The sequence below is a fragment of the Anolis sagrei genome, chromosome 4, assembly GCF_037176765.1.
Source record: "Anolis sagrei isolate rAnoSag1 chromosome 4, rAnoSag1.mat, whole genome shotgun sequence".
Classification (NCBI taxonomy): domain Eukaryota; kingdom Metazoa; phylum Chordata; class Lepidosauria; order Squamata; family Dactyloidae; genus Anolis; species Anolis sagrei.
Genome location: NC_090024.1, coordinates 146,760,734 through 146,782,833, shown reverse-complemented (window position 1 = coordinate 146,782,833; position 22,100 = coordinate 146,760,734). Strand labels below are relative to the sequence as shown.

At 41.9% G+C, this 22,100-nt stretch overlaps 1 protein-coding gene across 1 annotated transcript in view; it reads right to left on the bottom strand.

Moving 5' to 3' along the window:
* SLC44A3 (solute carrier family 44 member 3) overlaps window positions 1–21,666 on the bottom strand; it is a 64,385-nt gene extending 42,719 nt beyond the window's left edge. Inside the window, exons 1-7 of the mRNA XM_060773960.2 lie at window positions 21,488–21,666; window positions 14,448–14,555; window positions 8,938–9,080; window positions 8,416–8,552; window positions 4,661–4,754; window positions 1,907–2,076; window positions 293–382 (exon numbers count right to left, since the gene is read on the bottom strand). Coding sequence (XP_060629943.2) covers window positions 293–382; window positions 1,907–2,076; window positions 4,661–4,754; window positions 8,416–8,552; window positions 8,938–9,080; window positions 14,448–14,555; window positions 21,488–21,514 — 769 coding nt within the window. The 5' untranslated portion in view covers window positions 21,515–21,666. The remainder of the gene's footprint in view (window positions 1–292; window positions 383–1,906; window positions 2,077–4,660; window positions 4,755–8,415; window positions 8,553–8,937; window positions 9,081–14,447; window positions 14,556–21,487) is intronic.
* Window positions 21,667–22,100: the final 434 nt, after the last annotated feature.

Sequence of the window (22,100 nt, the reverse complement as noted above, 5' to 3'; positions counted from 1 at the left end):
TTTAAGTGTTTTTTGCACTAAAAATAAGATATGTTCAGTGTCCATAGGAATTCATTCATATTTTTTTCAAATTATAATCTGGCCCTCCAACAGTTTGAGGGACTGTGACCTGGCCCTCTTTTTCAAAAGTTTGAGGACCCCTGCTCTAGAGGATTCCAAAACTGTAGAAGTGCAGGAGGGCTGGGGAGTGGAAGCCCATGGAAGGAGAGAGCTAGAAAGACCTAATAAGCCCTTTAACACTAGTATGGTGGCCCAACCTTGCTAAATATATATTGGAAGAATAAATACTTACATAACAATCCAAATACAAGCAATGTAAGGAATATACGGACCAGAAGTACACTGATGAATCTGAAGGTTAACATCATTATGATAGAGAAGACTGCAATTAAAAAAAGAAAAAGGTAGTAACTGACTTGTTTATCATGATGACTAAATTGATCTGTAATTCATTGTGTATATTAGTCTGTTAATTCTATTCAAAACTGGCTGATCCAATGTTTCACTCTTGCCACTGTCTCTTTTTTTTGGGTGGTGGTGATGGTGGGGGGGGGGGGGTTCCTTATGCTTCTTCTTAGTTTTTTTTTTTAAATCAAGTCAGGAGCAACTTGCAAGACGCTTCTTGTGTGAGAGAATTGACTGTCTGGAGGAACATTGCCCAGGGGATGCCATGGATGTTTTATCATCCTGCAGGAGGCTTCTCTCATGTTCCTGCATGGGAAGCTGAGGCTGACAAATGAGAGCTCACCCTGTCTCACAGATTCGAACTGCCGACCTTCAGGGGTTAACCCATTGCACCACTGCCACTCCTTCCTTCTTAGCTTATCATGCTAGAAACCTATGGTAAAACTTCTCTTCTTCAAAAACTATCCATTTAGTCTTCATTTGGATTCTCTCTCAGTGTGTTATTGAAATATTTTTCAATGTGATTCTCAAATATGATTTACGAATCTTCTCATTTATCTAAAAAATTAGTGCACAATGAAGGGCACAATGAAAGTTTTGTAATGTCATTTTCCTCATTTTACTTGTCCCATTTTCAGCCTCTATTTACTAAGTCATTTAACCTGACCTAAAACATAGACATGCAAAATGGAAGGTCACAAAATATATGCTGGTTTGATAGGAATTTGGCTTCTTCGATCCCAAAATGATCATGACATCATGTAGCAGCTTTTTCACAATTTGCTTTATCATTTTATATTGAAAACTGTGACTGAAAACAGCAATGAACTTTATGAAAGAATTGTGTGTAGTACATTTTATTGTGTTTTTTAAAAAAATTCAGCACCTAAAAACACATTAAAAATAGCTTCGATGTTGGACAAGCCTTATAATTGTGTTTTCTTTCTTGGCTAATATATTTTTGCTAGATAAGGATATCTGTCCCAGAATTTCCTCTCAAAAATCTGCTATGAAGAAGCCCTTTCATGCTGCAGAATTATAGCACTATGTTCCCACTTTAACAGCAATGAGCAAGATAGGTCTGTTTTAGGATAATTATTCTGTATCTTTTCTACATTTTAATAACTTTTCAAAAACAAAAACAGCCCCTTCTGCCACAGAACTAATTAACTTCCATGTATGACAGACAACCCCACAGGACCTTCCACACAGCCCTATATTAAGGCAGAAAATCCCACAATATCTGCTTTGAATTGGGTTGTCTTGAGCCCACACTGCCATATATTCCAGTTCAGAGCTGATAATGTGGGGTTTTATTTAGCTGTGTGGAAGGAGCTTTAGTTAAATCCATTATTAGGGATCCTCTTGGGAAATGTCTAACTGGAAACAGTTCTTACATCAGCAAGAAATACTTAAAATATCTTATATAACGAAATTCAACCAGTTCAAAAAAAGGTCTTGCAGGAAGTGTTACAATTAGATGAAGTAACAACTAACTTACCAAATGCAAGGATACATAATCCTATTACAGTATCTCTTCCAGCCATTAGTCCACCAAGAACACGATGAAAAATATCCATTTCATTAGCCATATCTATCAATACGGAGGAAAACTGGGAATAGCATTCAGCATTTTGTGGAACACATCGATTAAACAGTGGGAAAGATGTGCTGAAAAGAAAACCAGGCAAGACACTGGGGTTAATATATCAAATACATTTATAGATTCTTAAACAGGGCTCTTCCACACAACCCTATATCCCAGAATATCAAGGCAAGAAATCCCACATTATCTGAGTGTGAACTCAGATAACCCAGTTCAAAGCAGATATTGTGGGATTTTCTGTCTTGGTATTCTGGGATATAGGGCTGTGTGGAAGGGCCCTTATCATATAACTGTACTTTTAAAAGTCTGCCATGGGACCTTCTACCTCAGAGACTAAGCTTATGCTACCAACTTCTTTTTCTCAGTTAGTCTCTAAGGCAGGCATGGGCAAACTTCGGCCCTCCTTCCAGGTGTTTTGGACTTGGACCGGTAAGCTGTTAGGAATTGTGGGAGTTGAAGTCCCAAACACCTGGAAGGAGGTCTGAAGTTTGCCCATGCCTGCTCTAAGGTGATACAAGAGTCCTTTGCCTATTGATATTCCAGACTGACATGGCTATGTCTTTCTATTTGTAAAAGAAAAGCATATTACGAAAATTATATTCTCTTAACACAATATATAAAAATATTCCAGACGAATACAGGTTTCCATTAACATGCCACAACACCTGGCTCCAGATGCTCTTTTTATCTGTGAGAGATCAACAGATGAGTGGTGCCATTTGGTACAATGTCAGGTGCAAGTATTTTATGCATATCCTCATGAAACCCATAATTCAATATATGGAATAGGGAATGCTGGCATTACCATGGCTTCTATACATGCTGCTTATACTGTTTTGAGAAATTTCATTCAGAAGGCCTTATTATTATTATTATTATTATTATTATTATTATTATTATTATATACATATCAAGATTAATACACAGCAAACAAGATCACTATGCTGGCTTTTGTATTTGATCACATGACGGACACTTCCCAAGTGTCTAAGACTGTGTGATGTATCCGCGAATAATGCATGCAGTTCCGAGTATGGTGACCTTTTGCAGCTGACAGATGGTAATTATAATAATTATAATAAATATAATAATAATATTTTTTTCATGTCAGGAGTGACTTGAGAAACTGCAAGTTGCTTCTGGCATGAAAGAATTTGCCATCTGCAACAATGTTGCCCAGGGGATGCCTGGATGTTTTTGATGTTTTACCATCCTTATGGGAGGCTTCTCTCATGTCTCCACGTGGGGAGCTGGAGCTGACAGAGGAAGCTGAACCCGCTCTCCCCAGATCAGAACCACTGACCTATTGGTCAGCAGTCCTGCCGGCACAAATGTTTAACTCATTGTGCCACCAGGGGCTTCTCAATAGTAACAACAACAACAACAACAACAACAACAACAACAACAACACTTTATTTATATTCTGCCTTAAAATAATAATTATAAAACTTTATTTATATTCCGCCCTATCTCCCTGAACTAGAACTATTAGAGAAAATATTAGCAACAACCAAAGTTTCTTGCTTTTTATAACTAGAGAGAAACACTCTACGTTCTCACAGTTGTGTGCACGCGCATGTGCCTTCAAGTCACATTAATTTCATAGGGTTTTCTCAGGCAAGGAATACCCAGAAGTGGTTCTGCCAGTTCCTCTGAAATACAACACACAACACTGATATTCACTGGTGGTCTCCCATGCAAGTATTAACTGGGGTTGAATCTACTTAGTTTCCAAGATCAAACAGGATCTGGTGACTTTAGAGTATTTAGACCAGATGTTAAATAAACCCGCACATTTGCGAGGAAGCATAAAATGTTTAATCAGTGCAGCATTCCATCCCAGTTAATAATTTACTGACAAGACATGGAGTGTTGATTTTCATCACCTTTGCTTTAAATAAGAAATAACTCAACCATGATACAAAATGCTTTCAGATGCACTTCTTCACTCATGATGGAGCAGTTAAAATATTCATCTGAAATGATCTACTTTATCCCGTGCCTTTTTGTGTAATTCAAGTATTGCAATAAAACAGTTTAAATTTTGTGCCTCAATAAACCATACCACATCCTATTTATATACCCCATGATCCAAAGAAAGTATTATATACATATATACTATGGAGGAAAAGGTATATATACTATTACTCTATATAATATAGATAATATATGTATAGTATATACAAAGAGGCTGAGGTGGCGCAGCGGGTGAGGTAATTGCCTCATTTCCAACCCAGCCCTCAACCTCTGAAGATGCCTGCCATAGATGTGGGTGAAATGTCAGGAGAGAATGCTTCTCGAACATGGCCATACAGCCCAGAAAGCTCACAACACCCGAACAGTGTTATTCTTTGCAATCAGTAAAGACCAACCATTTCCCCTACTTATAGGTAAATTCAATCCAGACAAAGAAAAAAAATGCTCTGGGCCATGAATTAGTACACAATATTTGTATTATTTTACTTGTTGCTAAAAATTCACTTAAATGTATTTCCAAATCCCCAGATATGAAGAATAAGAAATTGATAAATAAACCAGCAAGCAGTTGCTTCCAACATAATACTTAGACACATACATTATAAAGTTCCAATGTAGAATAGCAACACAAAATACATTTCTAATGAAAATACTGTTTACAGCATTCCTTACCTTGGTGGAACTGGTAAAGCAGCACAAAGCTCAGCAGCTTTGGAATTATGTGTGCAGGTATCAACGTTGAAGCTATAAGCACAAAGGCAAGAACCTATAGAAATAAACCAGCCAAAGCAATATGTTGATAATTAGAATGCTACGTGCTTTCATTTATGAATGTAGAATATATATAAGCCACCTTCCAATATAATATTTCTCCCTACAAATAAAAATTGTAATGAATCTAAGATAAAATGTAATGTATCAGTACAATGACCTGAAGAAAGTAATAAGCCAAACTTCTAATAATTTTAGTTCTAGTATAACAAAAAAAAAAACCCAATCGAGTATGACAAAATCAAGTTGCTTATGAAGCAGGCCTTCAAAGCATCTATTTAAAAAAAACCAGTTTCACTAATTCTGAAAATATCAATAGTCAACTGAATAAAATGAATCTGATGAATTCCTAATCACCAGTATATTCACACAGCTACAAGTACATATACAAAGTTAACAAACATAACATATAAAAATTAAATGCAGTAAACAAACAAAAAAAGGTAATGTAGGAGAGACAGAAGCCATCAGTTCCAATTTCCATCAGTTGAATCCATTTGAAACCCCGCTTCTCATAATTAGTTGTAATATAGCAGTTTTGTCAGCAGGGGGACTAAAGGTTAAATTATCTAGTTCTTAAAAACACAATTCATGATTTTGAATCTATGTGTGTTCTATCAACTATCCTTAAAGTCAACATTTTCAGTGTGAGTACAGCTTTCCACACACTGATATCCTCCCAGTAGAAGATGCAATTATCAGGAGAGTGGCCACGGCACATTTGGGGGAAAGACAAGAATTTAAATATCTTTAATTGAATCTACTTACACATACACACACAAAATCATCAGGACAAAATGAAAGATGGATGCAGACTAATGAAGGCTGGATTATCAAGGCTGCAATCAAGGCAAATGTCCCAGGACTTTCAGTGTTATGGGAATGCCTTTTACTCATGGCACTGTATATATATAAGGAAGCACACACACCACACACTCTTCTGGTGCTGCAATAGTGCTAAACTGAGAAAAACCCCGGATACATCTCTCCATCTCCCCAACTCTTCCCAAGGGCTGGAAGCATCAATGTTCTATTCCTAGCAGCAGTATGAGTGAAGAAGGGGGAAGACTTGGATTCTGAGACCTGAGAGTAGCTGCCTTCATTCTTGTCTTCTCTCTGCCCTGCATCAGGGACACAAAAGGGGCTCTGCCCTTGGAACTGCTTTAGGAACTCAACCACCTTAATTCTGTGTCAAAGAATGGTGTAGGGAAGGAAGGGTAACTCAAAATAAAGCCCCAGTAATACATCTGATTGAAGAGGTCAAAACTAAAAGCACTAAACAACTCATTCTATGTGTTCAGGAGAACTTTCAACATATTTGTTGAGACAGTCTCCTGCTCCATATGTGAAATTGCTTTTGACACTGAAAACATTTTGTGTTGTTATAACTTTGGTTCCCAGACCATTCCTTTTGTTTTACATGTACAGGTGCCAGTTTAAGTTGTAATACAGGTTGAGCATTCCTTATCCAGAATTCTATGATGCAAAATACCACACAATACAAAATTGTGTATATGGGTGGCTGAGATACTGACAGCTTTGCTTTCTCATTGGTTTCTGATTGTTTGTTTGTTTCATGTCAGGAGCAACTTGAGAAATTAACGTCGCTTCTGGTGTGAGAGAATTGGCTGTCTGCAAAGATGTTGCCCAGGGGACACCCAGATGTTTTGATGTTTTACCATCCTTGTGGGAGGCTTCTCTCGTGTCCCCGTATGGGGAGCTGGCGCTGACAGAGGAAGCTCATCCGCACTCTCCCTGGATTTGAACCTCCGATCTGTCTGTCTTCAGTCCTGCCAGTACAAGGGTTTAACCCACTGTGCCACTGGGGGCTCCTTTCTGTGCTGCAATTTTGGTTCATGCACAAAATTATTTAATATATAAAAGCACTTTCAGACTATGTGCATATGGTGTATATGAAGCTTAAATACATTTTGCAATTGGTTCCCATCTCCATGTAATCTCATTATGTACATATATTCAGATATACAGGCAGTTCCCGAGTTACAAACATCCAATTTTGAAATAACTCACAGGGGATGAGACAACAGGAAGCAAGAGAAATCTACCCTTAGAAAGGGAAATTCACTCCTGGAAGAGTTATCATGGGGAAAAGGTGTCTCCACTGAAACTTTATCACCAATTCATGCTTCCACAGTAAGCCATATTTTTCAAAATCCAATTATCAAAGGGACAGAAAGTGAGGTGAAATCTGAACAGGGGCACAAACAGCAAAACAAACACCACAGAGGTGTTAATCATTCTCTGTGCTATGCAAAGCTTGTCCCATATGTGTGTGTGTGTGTGTGTCTGTGTGTGTGTCCTACAGAACCTATCTTGTTCATAACTTGGGGACTGCCTGTATTCCAAAATATGAAAAAAAAATCTGAAATCTAATATACTTTGGCTCAGAGGCGTTTCACATAAGGCACACTCAACCTGTTTATTATTTCTTTTAGCATTTATACAAAAGTTATGTTTTCATACTGAGAGAGGAGAAAATTAATTATTGAGGAACAAAAGCATACAGCTTTTTTTTTTTAGAATTAATTACCGCAATCCTATCCCTTTTACCCAAAAGTAAATCTCATTTAATTCAGTGAGACTAATTACCAAGTAAATCTGAATAGAATGGGAGGAAATGCAGACCTTGGCCTAATTTCATACATTCTCTTCAAGTCATCAGTTCAGACTTCTGGAAAGAATGAACTATATCTCTTCTGGCAACTATGTAGCTGAACAGGGAGGAAGAGAGAACAGTGGGAGCAGAAAAAGGAGGAGGAGAAGAGAAGCTTTATTTACCCCCACCTACTAATGGCTTTCATCCTGCCAACATTCTTGGCATGAAACATTTGAAAGATTATCACCAGGGGAATGTGCTTCTGAAGAGTAAACAAAGCAGCAAAACAAAACAAAACCCTCTCCTGGTACATAGGATTACAGACTTGGGAGTATGGCTACACAGCAAAAATCATGCTGGTGGCAAGAATAAATTTCAATAATATGCATATTCAGTAATGCCTCCCTCCCCAACTTTCTCTCATCTATACAGTAGAGTCTCACTTATCTGACATAAACGGGCCGGCAGAACATCGGATAAATTGAAATGTTGTATAATATGGAGTCTCCTACTGTTACCCATCCAACACAGTGCTAGAAACCTTGAATACTAACAACAGGGACTCAAAGGTTTAGGGCAAGGCAATGCTTTGGGGCTAGATTGGCCCAGCAGGAAGTGTCCGGATGCAGAAGAGGAGCGTGGAAATCACAGAAGGAAGGAGGGAGGACTTCCAGTCTTGTCTCGTTTCCCCTTTTCCTCCCTCCTCCTCCTCCTCCTCCTCCTCCTCGTCTTGCCTTTTTCACTTGTTGGGAATGGAGAGAGAGAGTCGGGGAGTGCTCCTTTAATTGAAGGAGAAATCCTAGAGGAAAAGGGGGCATTGGATAAGAGCATCGGATAAGACGGAATGTCAGATAAGCGAAGGTTGGATAAGCAAGACTATAATGATTTTGCATTTGAGTTTCAGTCAAATCCAATCAAACATTTATTGTTCAAGCCATTGGGCTATCATAAGAGTTCAAAAATAAACCAACAAGATAGACTTAGATAAATATTAGTGCATATCCACACAAAAAAAGAATTCAAGTATTTTACCACATACCATTGTTCTCTGCAAAATGTTGAATATCTTCCAAGGAGTTGAGCTGCTTTTGCGGACAACTTGATACACACAATGCAACTGAATTGATTTTAAGATTTTTTATTCCCAAACCACAAGAATTCAAAAAGAATACATATCTAAATGAAAGGAGAGGGAAAATACCCATTTTAGAATCAGATACATTTTCTTTTCGCTTGTCTAATAAACAGCTTTGTTAACCAAATGTTGAAATGCTATATTAAAAATAATTATCTTCCATATGCTACATAGAGCATTGCATCATAACATAATTTCATTGTAATAAAAATACAAGCTGAAGTGAGTCACTGACTGCACAAAATAACTTTTATGCCACAGGAGAGTTCAGTTGTGTATTTGGATCTTTCTACGTTAATTTGTCACTGTTGCTTTCAGCATACTTATACAAGCTTGCGTTAATATCATACGCCTATTAGACACATGAACAACACATTTCTGATGGATTAAAAATATTGAAGGTTATTAAAATAATAACATACTCACTTTTTGTTTCTCATATCTTGCCCCGACAAAGCTGCACCTGCCACAGGAGTATTTGCACGGCCACATATATTTCCATAGCTGTCATAACCAAAGATAAGCCTTTCTGCAGATCCAGCCGTTATTGCATAGCCAGTTATGAACATCTATAAATGACAAATATTTATTTTTCCTATGTTTGAATTTACCTATTTACCAAACTATTGTGATTTCCTATCAATCTTATTGTTCAACTACATTTTAAAAAAGAAATATGTAAAGACTTGCATAGACTTCTTTGCAGTGTAACTATTTATTCAAAATGAAACATTCATTGAGAACTAGGAGCCGCGGTGGTGCAATGGGTTAAACCTTTGTGCCAGGTCGGCAGTTCAAATCTGTGAGATGGGTTGAGCACCCATTTGTCAGCTCTAGCTTCCCATGTGCGGATATGAGAGAAGCTTCCTACAGGACGGTAAAACATCTGGGCATCCCATGGGCAACATCCCTGCAGAAAGCCAATTCTCTCACACCAATCATATCAGAAGTAACTTGCAGTTTCTCAAGTCACTTCTGATAAGATTAAAAATTATACTGATACATAAAAGCAAATTAGCTAACACTGTTTCCTTCTTATAGGCTGGATCTACACTCAAGGACTACCTGTATATGGCTCTACATTGACCACATAATGATTTGCAGTCCCCAAGTTACATACAACTTATAGTTAAGAGCAGGAGTGAGACAACAGGAACTGAAAGAAATCTACTCCCCAGAAGGGAAATTCACTCTTGAAAGAGGGGGAAAGGTGTTTCCACTGAAGCTTTTTCACCAATCCTTGTTTCCACAACAAGCCAAATTTTTCAAAATCCAATGATCACAGGGACAGAAAATGAGTTTCAATGTTCTGAACAAATAGCAAAGTAAACCCATCTGGGGTGTTTACCATTCCCTATGCAATCCAAAGCTCTCTCTCTCACACACACACACACATATATAAACACATACATACATACTTGGCTGGAGTTACACTTAAATGTACCTGTTCTGACTTACATACAAATTCAAGCCTACAGAACCTATCTTGTTTGTAACTTGGGGGCTACCTGTATTTGGCAGTGTGGATCCAGCCTTACACTAGACACTGTAGCCTGTAGGCTCAAGTGGTTAAACCTCAGACCAGAAAAAAAACAAACTGTGGTCATACATAAAAGTCAATGTCGGAATGCAATTTGGCATTACATGCACAAGCCAGATACAGACTCCTCATCTGGCACAGCCAAAGGGAGAAAGCATTATCTTCCACTTACATCTATATACACCTTGTCATGTTATATAGTAAACTTTTAATTAAGGTTTAGCCAACATGCCAGGATGGTAAACCAAATTTTGAAACTGTTAATTTTTTCAAACAAACTGTAGTGAAATCTAAACACAGTTTGCCCCGATTCATAGAAAACAGGGAGTCAACAGCAAAGAACTGGCCACATTATTTTAGAGTATTCCTTGCCTAAGAAAATGCTTTGAAATTCATGAGGCCACAATAAATTGTCAGGGAACTTGAAACCACACAATACAGACCAACTTTAAGACTACTTTGAACTTTTGGGTTTTTTAAAAATATATATATTTATTGAGAATACGATCCGCTCCCAAAATGTATGAAGCTTATAACAAATGATCAAGATAATTGATACACGTCTTCATTTTTCCATTGTTTTACATAAAAAGAGTGAGAACAATCCAAAGAGGAGAGTTAAGAAAGAGAGGAAAAAATAGAGGAGAAAAAGTGTCGGGTACAACACCAAAAAGAGGGGGGGGGGGGAAGAGAAAAAAAAGAAAAGAGAACACTGATATATGAATAAACTTCCAGATCTCCCCAAGCTGAAGATCCTATCATTTACTAATGATCTAATCATTTTGTATTGCTTTGCTTTTTGTCTCCGTTTTCTCCTTAATGCTTCCTTTGAGACTCTTTTATAATTCACTAATATAAATCTCTTTATTTTCTTTTTTAATAAAGTCCAAAAATTTTGTCCAGTCCGTTTTTTGGCAGGCCCCGTCATTTAGTGCAATTCTTTGGATGAGTCTATCCATGTTTCATTGTTATATTGTGGGTATTTCCTTTGTCTTCCATACTCTGGCTAAAATAATCCTAGCCGCTGTTGTCATGTAGAAGAAAAGCTTATCTGTGTTTTTATCCATTTTGATGTCTGTGATTCCCAATAGGAAAGACTCAGGTTTTAAGTCAATTTTTATTTTTATTTTATGTAAAAGAGTTAAAAAAATTTGGCATCAAATAGGGAAACAAATAGAGACAATCTTACAGAACTTTTGGGGGGTTTTTTTGGTGTCAGGAGCAACTTGAGAAAATGCAAATCACTATTGGTGTGAGAGATGTGGCCATCTGCAAGGACATTGCCCAGGGGACACCCGGATGTTTTGCCATCCTGTGGGAGGGTTCTTTCACGTCCCCACATGGGAAGCTAGAGCTGAGATGGGAGCTCACCCCGCTCCCCAGATTCAAACCGCCAGCCTGTCGGTCAGTAGTCCTGCCAGCACAAGGATTTAACCCACTGTGCCACCGGGAGGTCCAACTTTCGGTAATAACCATGATATGACCTTTGGGACTGCTACTAGCAACTCTGGGGAGTAGATTTCTCTCATATACATCCTCCCAGTCTGGAATACGGAGGCATAAAACTTCATGGAAAGGAGAATTTGCATGGAAACATTTTAAGGCTTAATTGTAACCTTGCACTAGCACTTGTTCAGAACCAATATTTCACCACCTTTTCTAGCACGACTCTTTGTAGACACCTCAAACACCGCTTTGGAGACATTCTCCATCCTCTGAGAGAAGTTCTGGAGTATGCATGTTAAGCTACTGTGAAGACATGGGATGGCTCACCCCTGCTTCCACTATAACCTTCAGTTTTGCCTGCAGAGTGACTTCGGGGGCTCTTCCACACAGCCCTATATCCCAGAATATCAAGGTAAATAATCCACAATATCTGCTTTGAATTGCAGTCCGCAATCAGATAATGTGGAATTTTCTGCCTTGACATTCTGGAATATAGAGCTGTGTGGAAGGGCCCTGGGCCCTTCCAGGCATGCCCTATATCCCAGGACCTGATCCCAGGTTTGGATCTGATTCTGGTCTGGGATCTGATTCTGGGATGTAAGGTCTGGGATCTGATTCTGGGATGTAAGGTCTGTCTGGAAGGACCCCTAATGCATCCTGCTCAAAATGTTGAACATTCCACAGAATTTTGAGCAAGATAAGAAGGTAAAACTGGGAGGGGAAATGAAGAGATCGCTTTACTCAGACTCCTCAACAAGGCATGGCAAGTATTCTGGAGGTCGAAATTATACTTGAGAGAATGTGGACCCTTAAATTGAAACCATTCCTTTCAACTTCTGTATCATGTAACTCTCTAGAGATGATGCTAGATTTCAAACTTATCAGAGTTTTCAAAAGAATTAAAAGTAAAGGTCACAATTCTTCCTGTTAGGTAAATAACTCCTCAACCTGAGATATGGCAGTACAATCCATAAATTCAATCTGGGCAGTTTGAAACCTTTAGTATGACAGCAGACAAAATTTTCAAGAAACTAGAAAAGTAGGGAAGGGATGATGTCATTTTTTTCTTGCCCTTTCTGAGGCCCCTTCCACACAGCTGAATCAAATCCCATATCTTCTGCTTTATATGGCAGTGTGGACTCAGATATCCCAGTTCAAAGCATAAATTGTGGGATTTTCTGCCTTGATATTCTGGGTTATATGGCTGTGTGGAAGGGCCTTAAGCCTTCCCCACTTCCTCCAGATGCAAACACAACTAAAGCTGCACTGTTCCTAGTTAAATCGAGTCCCAAACAGAATACTCCCACTAAGAATTCAAATTATATTGCAACATTTTGTTGAAGACCTCCACTAGTCCCTTCCGTTATCAAACTTTGTAGCTCTTCCTCTCTCTGTTTGGGAGCACAATAAAGCCACATACAGGAAAAGATAGTAATTTCTGCATACTCAGTAGACTCAAGGATGCATAAATATTCATTTGTAATTTAAAATTTACAAAGTGGAAGGAGAACGAGCCAATGTGGTACACAGGGAAAAAAAGTAGTGATTTCTGCATACACAGTAGTTACGGTACCTTGAGGATACAGAAATATATTTCTTTGTTGATTAAATTTTAAAAGGGGGAAGTATCACAGTTCAGTGTTGGCTGAGAAATGATGCTGATGTCATGAAATAACAAAGAATTATGGTTGCAGTTGATCCTTCACATTTGCAGATTTTTCTGTAGTAGTTTTTATTATTCGTGTGCTTGCATAGTTTTCCGAAGTGTAGAGAGGTGAGGGATTGCTGTTTGTGCTATGCCCGTCTCCTGAAAATGGGGCCACTGAATGATTACATGGCAGCCCCATCCTGAGGAAATGAGCAAGGGGGCTGGTTAGAGGAATAGATCTAGGACAGTGGTTCTCACCCTTGCTAATGCCATGACCCCTTAATGCAGTTCCTTATGTTGTGGTGACCCCCAACCACAATATTGTTTTCGTTGCTACTTGATACCTGTCATTTTACTACTGTCATAAATCATAATGTAATTATCCGATATGAAGGATATATTTTCATTCACTGGACTAAATTGAGCACAGATACCCAATATGCCCAAATATGAATGCTAGTGGGGTTGGGGGGAGGATTGATTTTGTAATTTGGGAGTTGTAGGTGGGATTTGGGATTTATAGTTCACCTATAATCAAAGAGCATTCTGAACTCCACCAGCGATGGATTTAAACCGAACTTGGCACACGGAACTCCCATGACCAACAGAAAACACTGGAAGGGTTTCGTGGGCATTGACCTTGAGTTTGGGAGTTGTAGTTCACCTATATCCAGAGGAGTGCTGTGGATTCATGCAATGATGGATCTGGACCAAACTTGGCATGAATACTCAATATGCCCAAATGTGAACACCGGTGGAGTCTGGGGAAAATAGACCTTGACATTTGGGAGTTGTAGTTGTTGGGAGCATTCTGTACTCGACCACCAATAGAATTGGGTCAAACTTCCCACACAGAATCCCAATGACCAACAGAAAATACTATGTTTTCTGATGTTCTTTGGCGACCCCTCTGACGCCCCCTCACGACCCCCTCAGGGGTCCCGACCCCCAGGTTGAGAAACACTGATCTAGGAGTACCCCAAGCTATGAACACAGGGCCCTTCCACGCAGCTATAAAACCCAGAATATCAAGGCAAATAATCCACAATATCTGCTTTGAACTGAATTTTCTGAGTCCACACTGCCACATAATCTAGTTCAATGTGATTTTATATAACTGTATGGAAGGGGCCTTGGCTGATGGTTATTACTGAAGGAACAGGGAAGCATATTTGGGGATCACTGGCATACTGATATCCTGCCCTTTCACACCATACCATTATAGCAAGACTGCTGATCGAATAACTAGCATTCTAATAATTCATCCGCCCCAAACATTCATTTCAACAAGAGAGTACTTACTAAACCTGTCCAAAAGAGAAAGAATATCATCAGCCAAAGGGGATCTGTGCATTTCCTATACATCGATGGTCGCCACTTTCTAGCTTCAGGTAAACCATCTTCAGTGACCTAGAATTTACAAAGAAAAAGCAAAATGTGATGATATCTTTTGAATGAGTTGTAAGTTTTTTGGGCTGTGTGGCCATGTTCCAGAAGCATTCTCTCCTGATGTTTTGCTGCATCTATGGCAGGCCTCTTCAGAGGTTGTAAGGTCACAACCTCTGAGGATGCCTGCCATAGATGCAGGTGAAACATCAGGAGAGAATGCTTCTGGAACATGGCCATACAGCCCAAAAAACTTACAGCAACTCAGTGATTCTGGCCATGAAAGCCTAGGGGCCCTTCCACACAGACCTATATTTCAGAATATCAAGGCAGAAAATCCCACAATATCTGCTTTGAACTGGGTTATCCGAGGGCCCTTCCACACAGCTCTATATCCCAGAATATTGAGGCAGGAAATCCCACATTATCTGAGTGCGGACCCAGATAACACAGTTCAAACAGATATTGTGGGATTTTCTGCTGAGATATTCTGAGATATAGGGCTTTGTGGAAGAGGCCTATGTCCACACTCAGATAATTTGGGGTTTCCCGCCTTAATAATCCGGCATTTGGGGCTATGTGGAAGGGTCCTCTGACAATGCATCTTTTGAAAATTTAGGTATATAACTTTAGGTGTATTGTAACATCGCTCAGGCCCCTTCCACACAGGTGAATAAAATCCCACATTTTCTGCTTTGAACTGGAATTTATGGCAGTGTGGACTCAAGATAACCCAGTTCAAAGCAACTATTGTGAGATTTCCTGCCTTGATATTCTGGGATATATAGCTGTGTGGAAGGGGCCTTCCTGGTCTGAAGCTAGTGTTCAAGCACTGTCGTATTAAAAAAAAAAACTTTGCTGCCTATGAGTACTAGAGGAGGTTTCTGAATATATTCAACTTAGTGGTTCTTAGAAGATCTGGACACATTAATAATTATCAGATATAAATATTAGGAGAGAATGGGTATATCCTAGGTAGGAGAGTTTTCACAGATCAAGTGTGGCCTTTTACCAATTTTCTCTCCCTTACTGCATCTGTCTTCAGCTACCCTTTCTGTCTCAACTGGAGGGGAAAAGCTACAGGCCCCATAGTGAATTCCTACTCTTGACAGAAGTTGTGTCAGCATGTTTTCTCTTTTATTGTTTTTCTCACTCTCATATACAGACACACCCCAAACGGAAACCTGTATGTGTGCACACAGAACAGGATCTCAGGTCTATTGTTCTGAGCACTTTTTCACTGAGCAGTGCTGAACAATCTAATATATGAATATCACATTTCTATGCATTTGTTTTCCAAAACTATTTTTTTCACTGAGGCCCCTTCTACACAGCTGTACAAAATCCACATTGAACTGGATTATATGGCAGTGTGAATTCAGATAACCCAATTCAAAGCAGATATCTGCCTTGATATTCTGGCTTATATGGCTGTGTGGAAGGGCTCTAGATCAACTCATAGATGGGATTTATAGGACATCCCCTCTTTTTAAAGTGTGTATGTTCACAGTAATTACCAGATCACATTCAAATGAGAAAATGAAAATATATGTGAATACAATGAATTGTATAGTATTGCGTTTATGCATATTTTCGCCACACATAAATCCTCTGAGGGCCCTTCCAGACAGTCCTATAATCCAGATTATCAAAGCAGAAAATCCCACATTATCTGAGTATGGATTCAGATAACCCACTTCAAAGCAGATATTGTGGGATTTTCTGCCTTCATATTCTGGGATATAGGGCTGTGTGGAAGGGCCCTCTGGTCACTTCCACACAGCCATATAATCCAGAATATCAAGGAAGAAAATCCCACAATATCTGCTTTGAACTGAGGGCCCTTCCAGACAGCTCACAACATGGACTCAATCAACTTGCAAACCAATCATAAAAGTTAAAAAACACAACCCTCATATTAATAGAAGAAGGTTGGAACTCATTAAAGCACACTGAATTATTTAGACTTGCTCTCTATGAGTCCTTTTTAAGCTATCTAACAAGGGACACTGGATTTTTTTCCCCACCAGTGTGACAGGGATTGGCACCATATTTGTGCCCATTAACTACAGTTGTTTCTTTCTTTCCTGGGCATTCTTCAGGGACCAGAAGTGGAGAGTTCATGGGCCACACCAGCCCATGAATCACCACTTTGAGTAGCACTACTCTGGAGATCACTGTTAAGGCAGGCTTTATTTATTATTTATTTATTTATTATTTATTAGATGCACTTATTGACCGCCATTCTCAGCCCTTACGGGTGACTCATGGCGGTGTACAGTACACATAAAAAGACAGTTACAGAGGCCAGTATCAACAACATATGACTATACAACAAATACAAACTACATAAAAATCCGCTTCGTCTCTTAGTAGAATCATAGCCAGTCTCATTTTCCTTATACCGTTCCAGTTCTCATTACCGTAATGTTGTTGCTTAGCACTTAATTAAATGCCCTCTCGAACAGCCAGGTCTTAAGGCTTTTTCGAAAGGACATGAGGGAGGGCGCCTGTCTGATGTGTGCCGGGAGAGTGTTCCACAGCCGGGGGGCCACCACCGAGAAGGCCCTCTCCCTCGTCCCCGCCAGCCGTGCCTGTGATGCAGGCGGGATCGAGAGAAGGGCCTCCCCAGACGATCTCAAGGTCCTCGTGGGCTCGTAGGCCAAGATGCGGTCAGAAAGGTATTTTGGGCCGGAACCGTTTAGGGCTTTGTAGGCCAAGACCAGCACCTTGAATTGGGTCCGGTAGCAAATCGGCAGCCAGTGAAGCTGGGACAACAAGGGCGTTGTGTGCTCCCTGCTACCCGCTCCAGTTAGTAACATGGCTGCCGCACGCTGGACCAGCTGAAGCTTCCGGGCCGTCTTCAAGGGCAGCCCCACGTAGAGAGCGTTGCAGTAATCCAAGCGGGATGTGACAAGAGCGTGTACCACCGTGGCCAAGTCAGACTTCCCGAGATACGGGCGCAGCTGGCGCACGAGCCTAAGCTGTGCAAATGCTCCCCTGGTCACCGCTGAAACCTGGGGATCCAGGCTCAACGATGAGTCCAGGGTCACACCCAAGCTGCGAACCTGCGCCTTCAAGGGGAGTGCGACCCCGTCCAGCACAGGCTGTAACCCTATATCCCGTTCGGCCTTGCGACTGACCAGGAGTACCTCTGTCTTGTCTGGATTTAGTTTCAGTTTGTTCGCCCTCATCCAGACGGTTACAGCGGCCAGGCACCGGTTCAGGACCTCGACAGCCTCCTTAGTAGCAGGTGGGAAGGAGTGACAGAGTTGGACATCATCTGCGTACAGATGACACCGCACCCCGAAACTCCGGATGATCTCACCCAGCGGCTTCATGTAGATGTTAAACAGCATGGGGGACAGTATGGAACCCTGTGGCACCCCACAAGTCAAAGGTTGTGGTGCGGAACAGGAGTCCCCCAATGACTCCTTCTGGGTGCGACCCTCCAGAAATGACCGGAGCCACCGCAAAGCAATGCCTCCAAGACCCATTTCCGCAAGGAGCCCCAGAAGGATACCGTGGTCGACGGTATCGAAGGCCGCTGAGAGGTCCAGGAGCACCAACAGGGACACACTCCCCCTGTCTAGCTCCCGGCGCAGATCATCCACTAAGGCGACCAAGACCGTCTCGGTACCATGCCCCGGTCTGAAACCAGACTGTGCCGGATCCAGATAATCCGTGTCTCTCAAGAATACCTGGAGTTGTGAGGCCACCACGCTTTCCATGACTTTGCCCAAAAAGGGGAGATTGGAAACAGGCCGAAAGTTGTCCAATTTAGTGGGGTCCAGTGATGGCTTCTTCATCAGCGGCTTTATAATAGCCTGTTTTAGGCTCGCTGGAATCTTGCCTTCCCGAAGGGAGGCATTCACCACCACTGTTACCCACTCGGCCAATCCCCCTCTGGCCTCTCTCAGAAGCCAGGATGGGCAGGGGTCTAGGATGGACGTGGTGGGCCTCATTCCTCCAAGTATCTTGTCCACATCCTCGGGTTTCACAAACTGAAAAGAATCCAACAAAATAGGACAAGCAGGTGCTCTCGTTACATCCACAGAGTCTGCATCTAACGCGGCGTCCAGCCCAGAACGGATCAAGGCGACTTTGTCTGCGAAGAACCGAGCAAATGCTTCACAGCGCGCGACCGAATTGTCAGGGCTCCCACCTGCAGAGGCGGGAGTTAAAAGACCTCTGACATCATTGGCAAAAATGCTATTATGCACGTGACTGCACTTCCTCAACCAGACAAGATTAGCATCCCATTCAGGGTTCTGCTAGTCTAGGAATTCAGTAGGTGAGAAGTTGGAATGACTACTGTGCAAAGGAATAGTACATAAGCATACCACCCACTGGCCAATTGGTTGCGCCATGGTGCCATCTAGGAACACAGCACAGCTTTGTTGTTGAGCACCTTTAAGTTACTTCCATGCTATGGTGACGATAAGGTTAACTTACCATGGGACTTTCTTGACAAGAAGGGGCCTGCGTTTGCCTTCCTCTGAGGTTGAAAGAATGTGACTTGCCCAAGATCACCCAGTGGTTTTCCATTCAAATTCCCTGTTCGAGTTGTAGTCCAGTGCTCAAAACCACTACCCCACACTTGTGCAATTTATGTTATGCAGCCTCTGAGGATCTCAGCTATATTTACATTTCCCTCATGTTACAGGCAAGAGGGGCAAGCTTTCATTTTATTAACCTCTGGAAGTACAGACAGTCCCCGAGTTACAGGCATCTGACTCATAGCTACAAATGAAGGTGAGACAACAGAAAGTGAGAGAAATCTTCCCCTCGGAAGGGAAATTTACTCCTGCAAGAGTTATCATGGGGGAAAGGTGTCTCCACTGAAGTTTTTTCACCAATCCTTGTTTCCACAACAAGCCATTTTTTTTCCAAATCCAATGATCACAGGGACAGAAAGTGAGGTGAAATCTCCATAGGTATCAAAACAAACCCGGGGGGGGGGGGGGAGGCATTAACTCTTCTCTATGGTATCCAAAGGTAATGTGTGTGTATTGTGTATGCATATATGTGTGTGTGTGTGTATATGTGTGTGTGTTTGTGTGTGAATGTATATGAGCTCTTGGTGGCAGAGTGGGTCAAACCACTGAGCTGCTGAACTTGCTGATTGAAAGGTCGCCGGTTTGAATCCGGGAAGCAGGGTGAACTCCTGTGGCTAGGCCCAGCTTCTGCCAACCTAGCAGTTTGAAAACATGCAAATGAGTAGATCAATTGGTACCACTTCAGCAGGAAGGTAACGGTGCTCCATGCAATCATGCTGGCCATATGACCTTGGAGGTGTCTATGAACAATGCTGGCTCTTTGACTTAGAAATGGAGATGAGCACCACCCCCCAGAGTAGGACATGACTAGACTTAATGTCAAGGGGAAACACTTACTTACTTATATGTATATATGTGTGTGTGTGTGTGTGTATATATGTGCGTGTGCTCCATGCAGTCATGCCGGCCACATGATGTGTCTACGGACAGCGCCGGCTCTTCGGCTTAGAAATTGAGATAAGCACCAGCCCCCAGAGTTGGACACGACTGAACTTAATGTCAGGAGAAAACCTTTACCTATGTGTGTATGTATATGTGAATGTGCATATATTTGACTGTATGTTTGTGTATGTATATGTGTATGCATGTGTGTATACATGTGTACACGTACACACATATATGCATATTTATATACGTGTGTATGTATGTTTGTATGTGTGTATGTGCAGGCCTGTAGCGAGGGGGTGGTTTTAGGGGTTCAAACCCCCCCCGAAATGTTTCAGATTTTTTTTTAAAAACCTGGTTTACTCATGAATTTTAACTGGTTAACTAAATCCCCATGCTAAGTCTATGAGATGCCAAAAATTAAGAGTCCCTCCAGAACCCTAAGCACTATCTCAAGCAAATATTGACAATTTATTCACACTGTTATTACTTGCAGCAGTAGCCAATGTAGTGAAGCAACCAAGTTGTGTGTGTGTGTGTTGAATGCTCTCATTAAGGAGGCCAGACTTGGTGGAGGTGGTTGACAGGGGCGGAGCTGCAGGCTATTGAAGGTTGCTCTGCCCCCTGCTGTGCTATTTGCTTCAGCATGAGCTAGGAGACAGGTTTCAAACCCACCTACCCACCCCCCGAAATTTTCAACCCTCCCCGAAATTTTCAATCCCCCTCCCCGCCGAAATTGTCAACCCTCCCCGAAATTTTTTTCTGGCTACGGCCCTGTGTATGTGTGTGTGTATATATATATGGAGTTACACTTACAAATTCAACTTAAACTGTTCCGATGTACACTTTCAACTCAAAAACCAACTTGGGACTGCCTGTATAACATAAAGTTTACAGTTGTAGCTTGTCCTTGTACATGGAAAAATATGGCTGTGATAGAATTTGAACCAAGGAGATGGCTTTTGGGGTCAGACATTTAGGGCCCTCTCCAGCCCCATCTACACTGACCATATATGGTCAAAATACTGACCATATATGGTGTAACAGTGCCGAACTGCATTATATGACTCTTCACTGACCATGAAATAGGGCTTCAAACTGCATTGTATGCCAGTGTGGACAGAGCCTCTTCAGAACTCTAGCTCGCGGGCACAGGTGATGCCCCCCTCCCCAAGGCCCTGCCTCAAGCCCTATGGCGGACCCACTTCCCGCGGTTGCTTTTCACCTGCGTTTTCAGGGCAGGGAAGGAGGAGTTTAAGGTGTGGAGAGAGAGAAGGGGGGCCTTCGTTCCAGTGCCTGGAGCGCCCCAGGAGTGGCGCACCTGTTGAAGGGGAGGGAAGAAGCAGGAGGAGACTTTGCAAGGGCCCTGCTTGGTGGCCAGAAAGAAAAAGGCGCCTTTGTCTCCTGAGAGAGCGAGCCTCAGGGGCTTGTGTGTCTCCACACAGGGGTCCACCTTGGAAAGATGCTGGCGCCGCGCCCTCTCCCCTTCCCTCCTTGGGGGTCGCCCCTTACCAAGTATTCTCCGCTGAAGCACGCCATGCCTTGCCGCCTCCCTTCTTCCCCTCCGGGGCGGCTCCGTTTCGCTCTGCCAGGCGGGTGAAGCCAGGGCCAGGCCGAGGAGGCTGGCTGAGCCCGCGGGAGGGAGGCACCCACCCACCGCCTGCCTCACCTGCCCGCCTTCTGCTCCTCCCGCTTTGGTCTCCTCAGCGCCGTTTCTCTCAGCAATGGAGCATTGGGGAGCCCAGAATGGCTTCCCTGGCTTTGGGAAGGCGAGCCCGGGCAGGTTGAGCGAGAAGGAGACCCCAAGGGAGGGAAATTCACTCTTGGGAAAGTTGTCACTGGGGGAAAGGTGATCCTGCAGGTTGCGCAGCATGGAGGCCCCCGGAAAGCCCGCCTCAGGCATAGGACCCATCTACACGGCCATATAAAATCCAGATTATCTGCTTTGAACTGGGGACCCTTCCACATAGATGCATAAAATCCCACATTTTCTGCTTTGAACTGGCATATATGGCAGTGTGAACTCAGAGCCCTTCTACACAGGCCTATATCCCAGAATATCAATGAAGAAAATCCCACATTATCTGAGTGTGGACACAGATAACCCAGTGTGGACACACTCAGT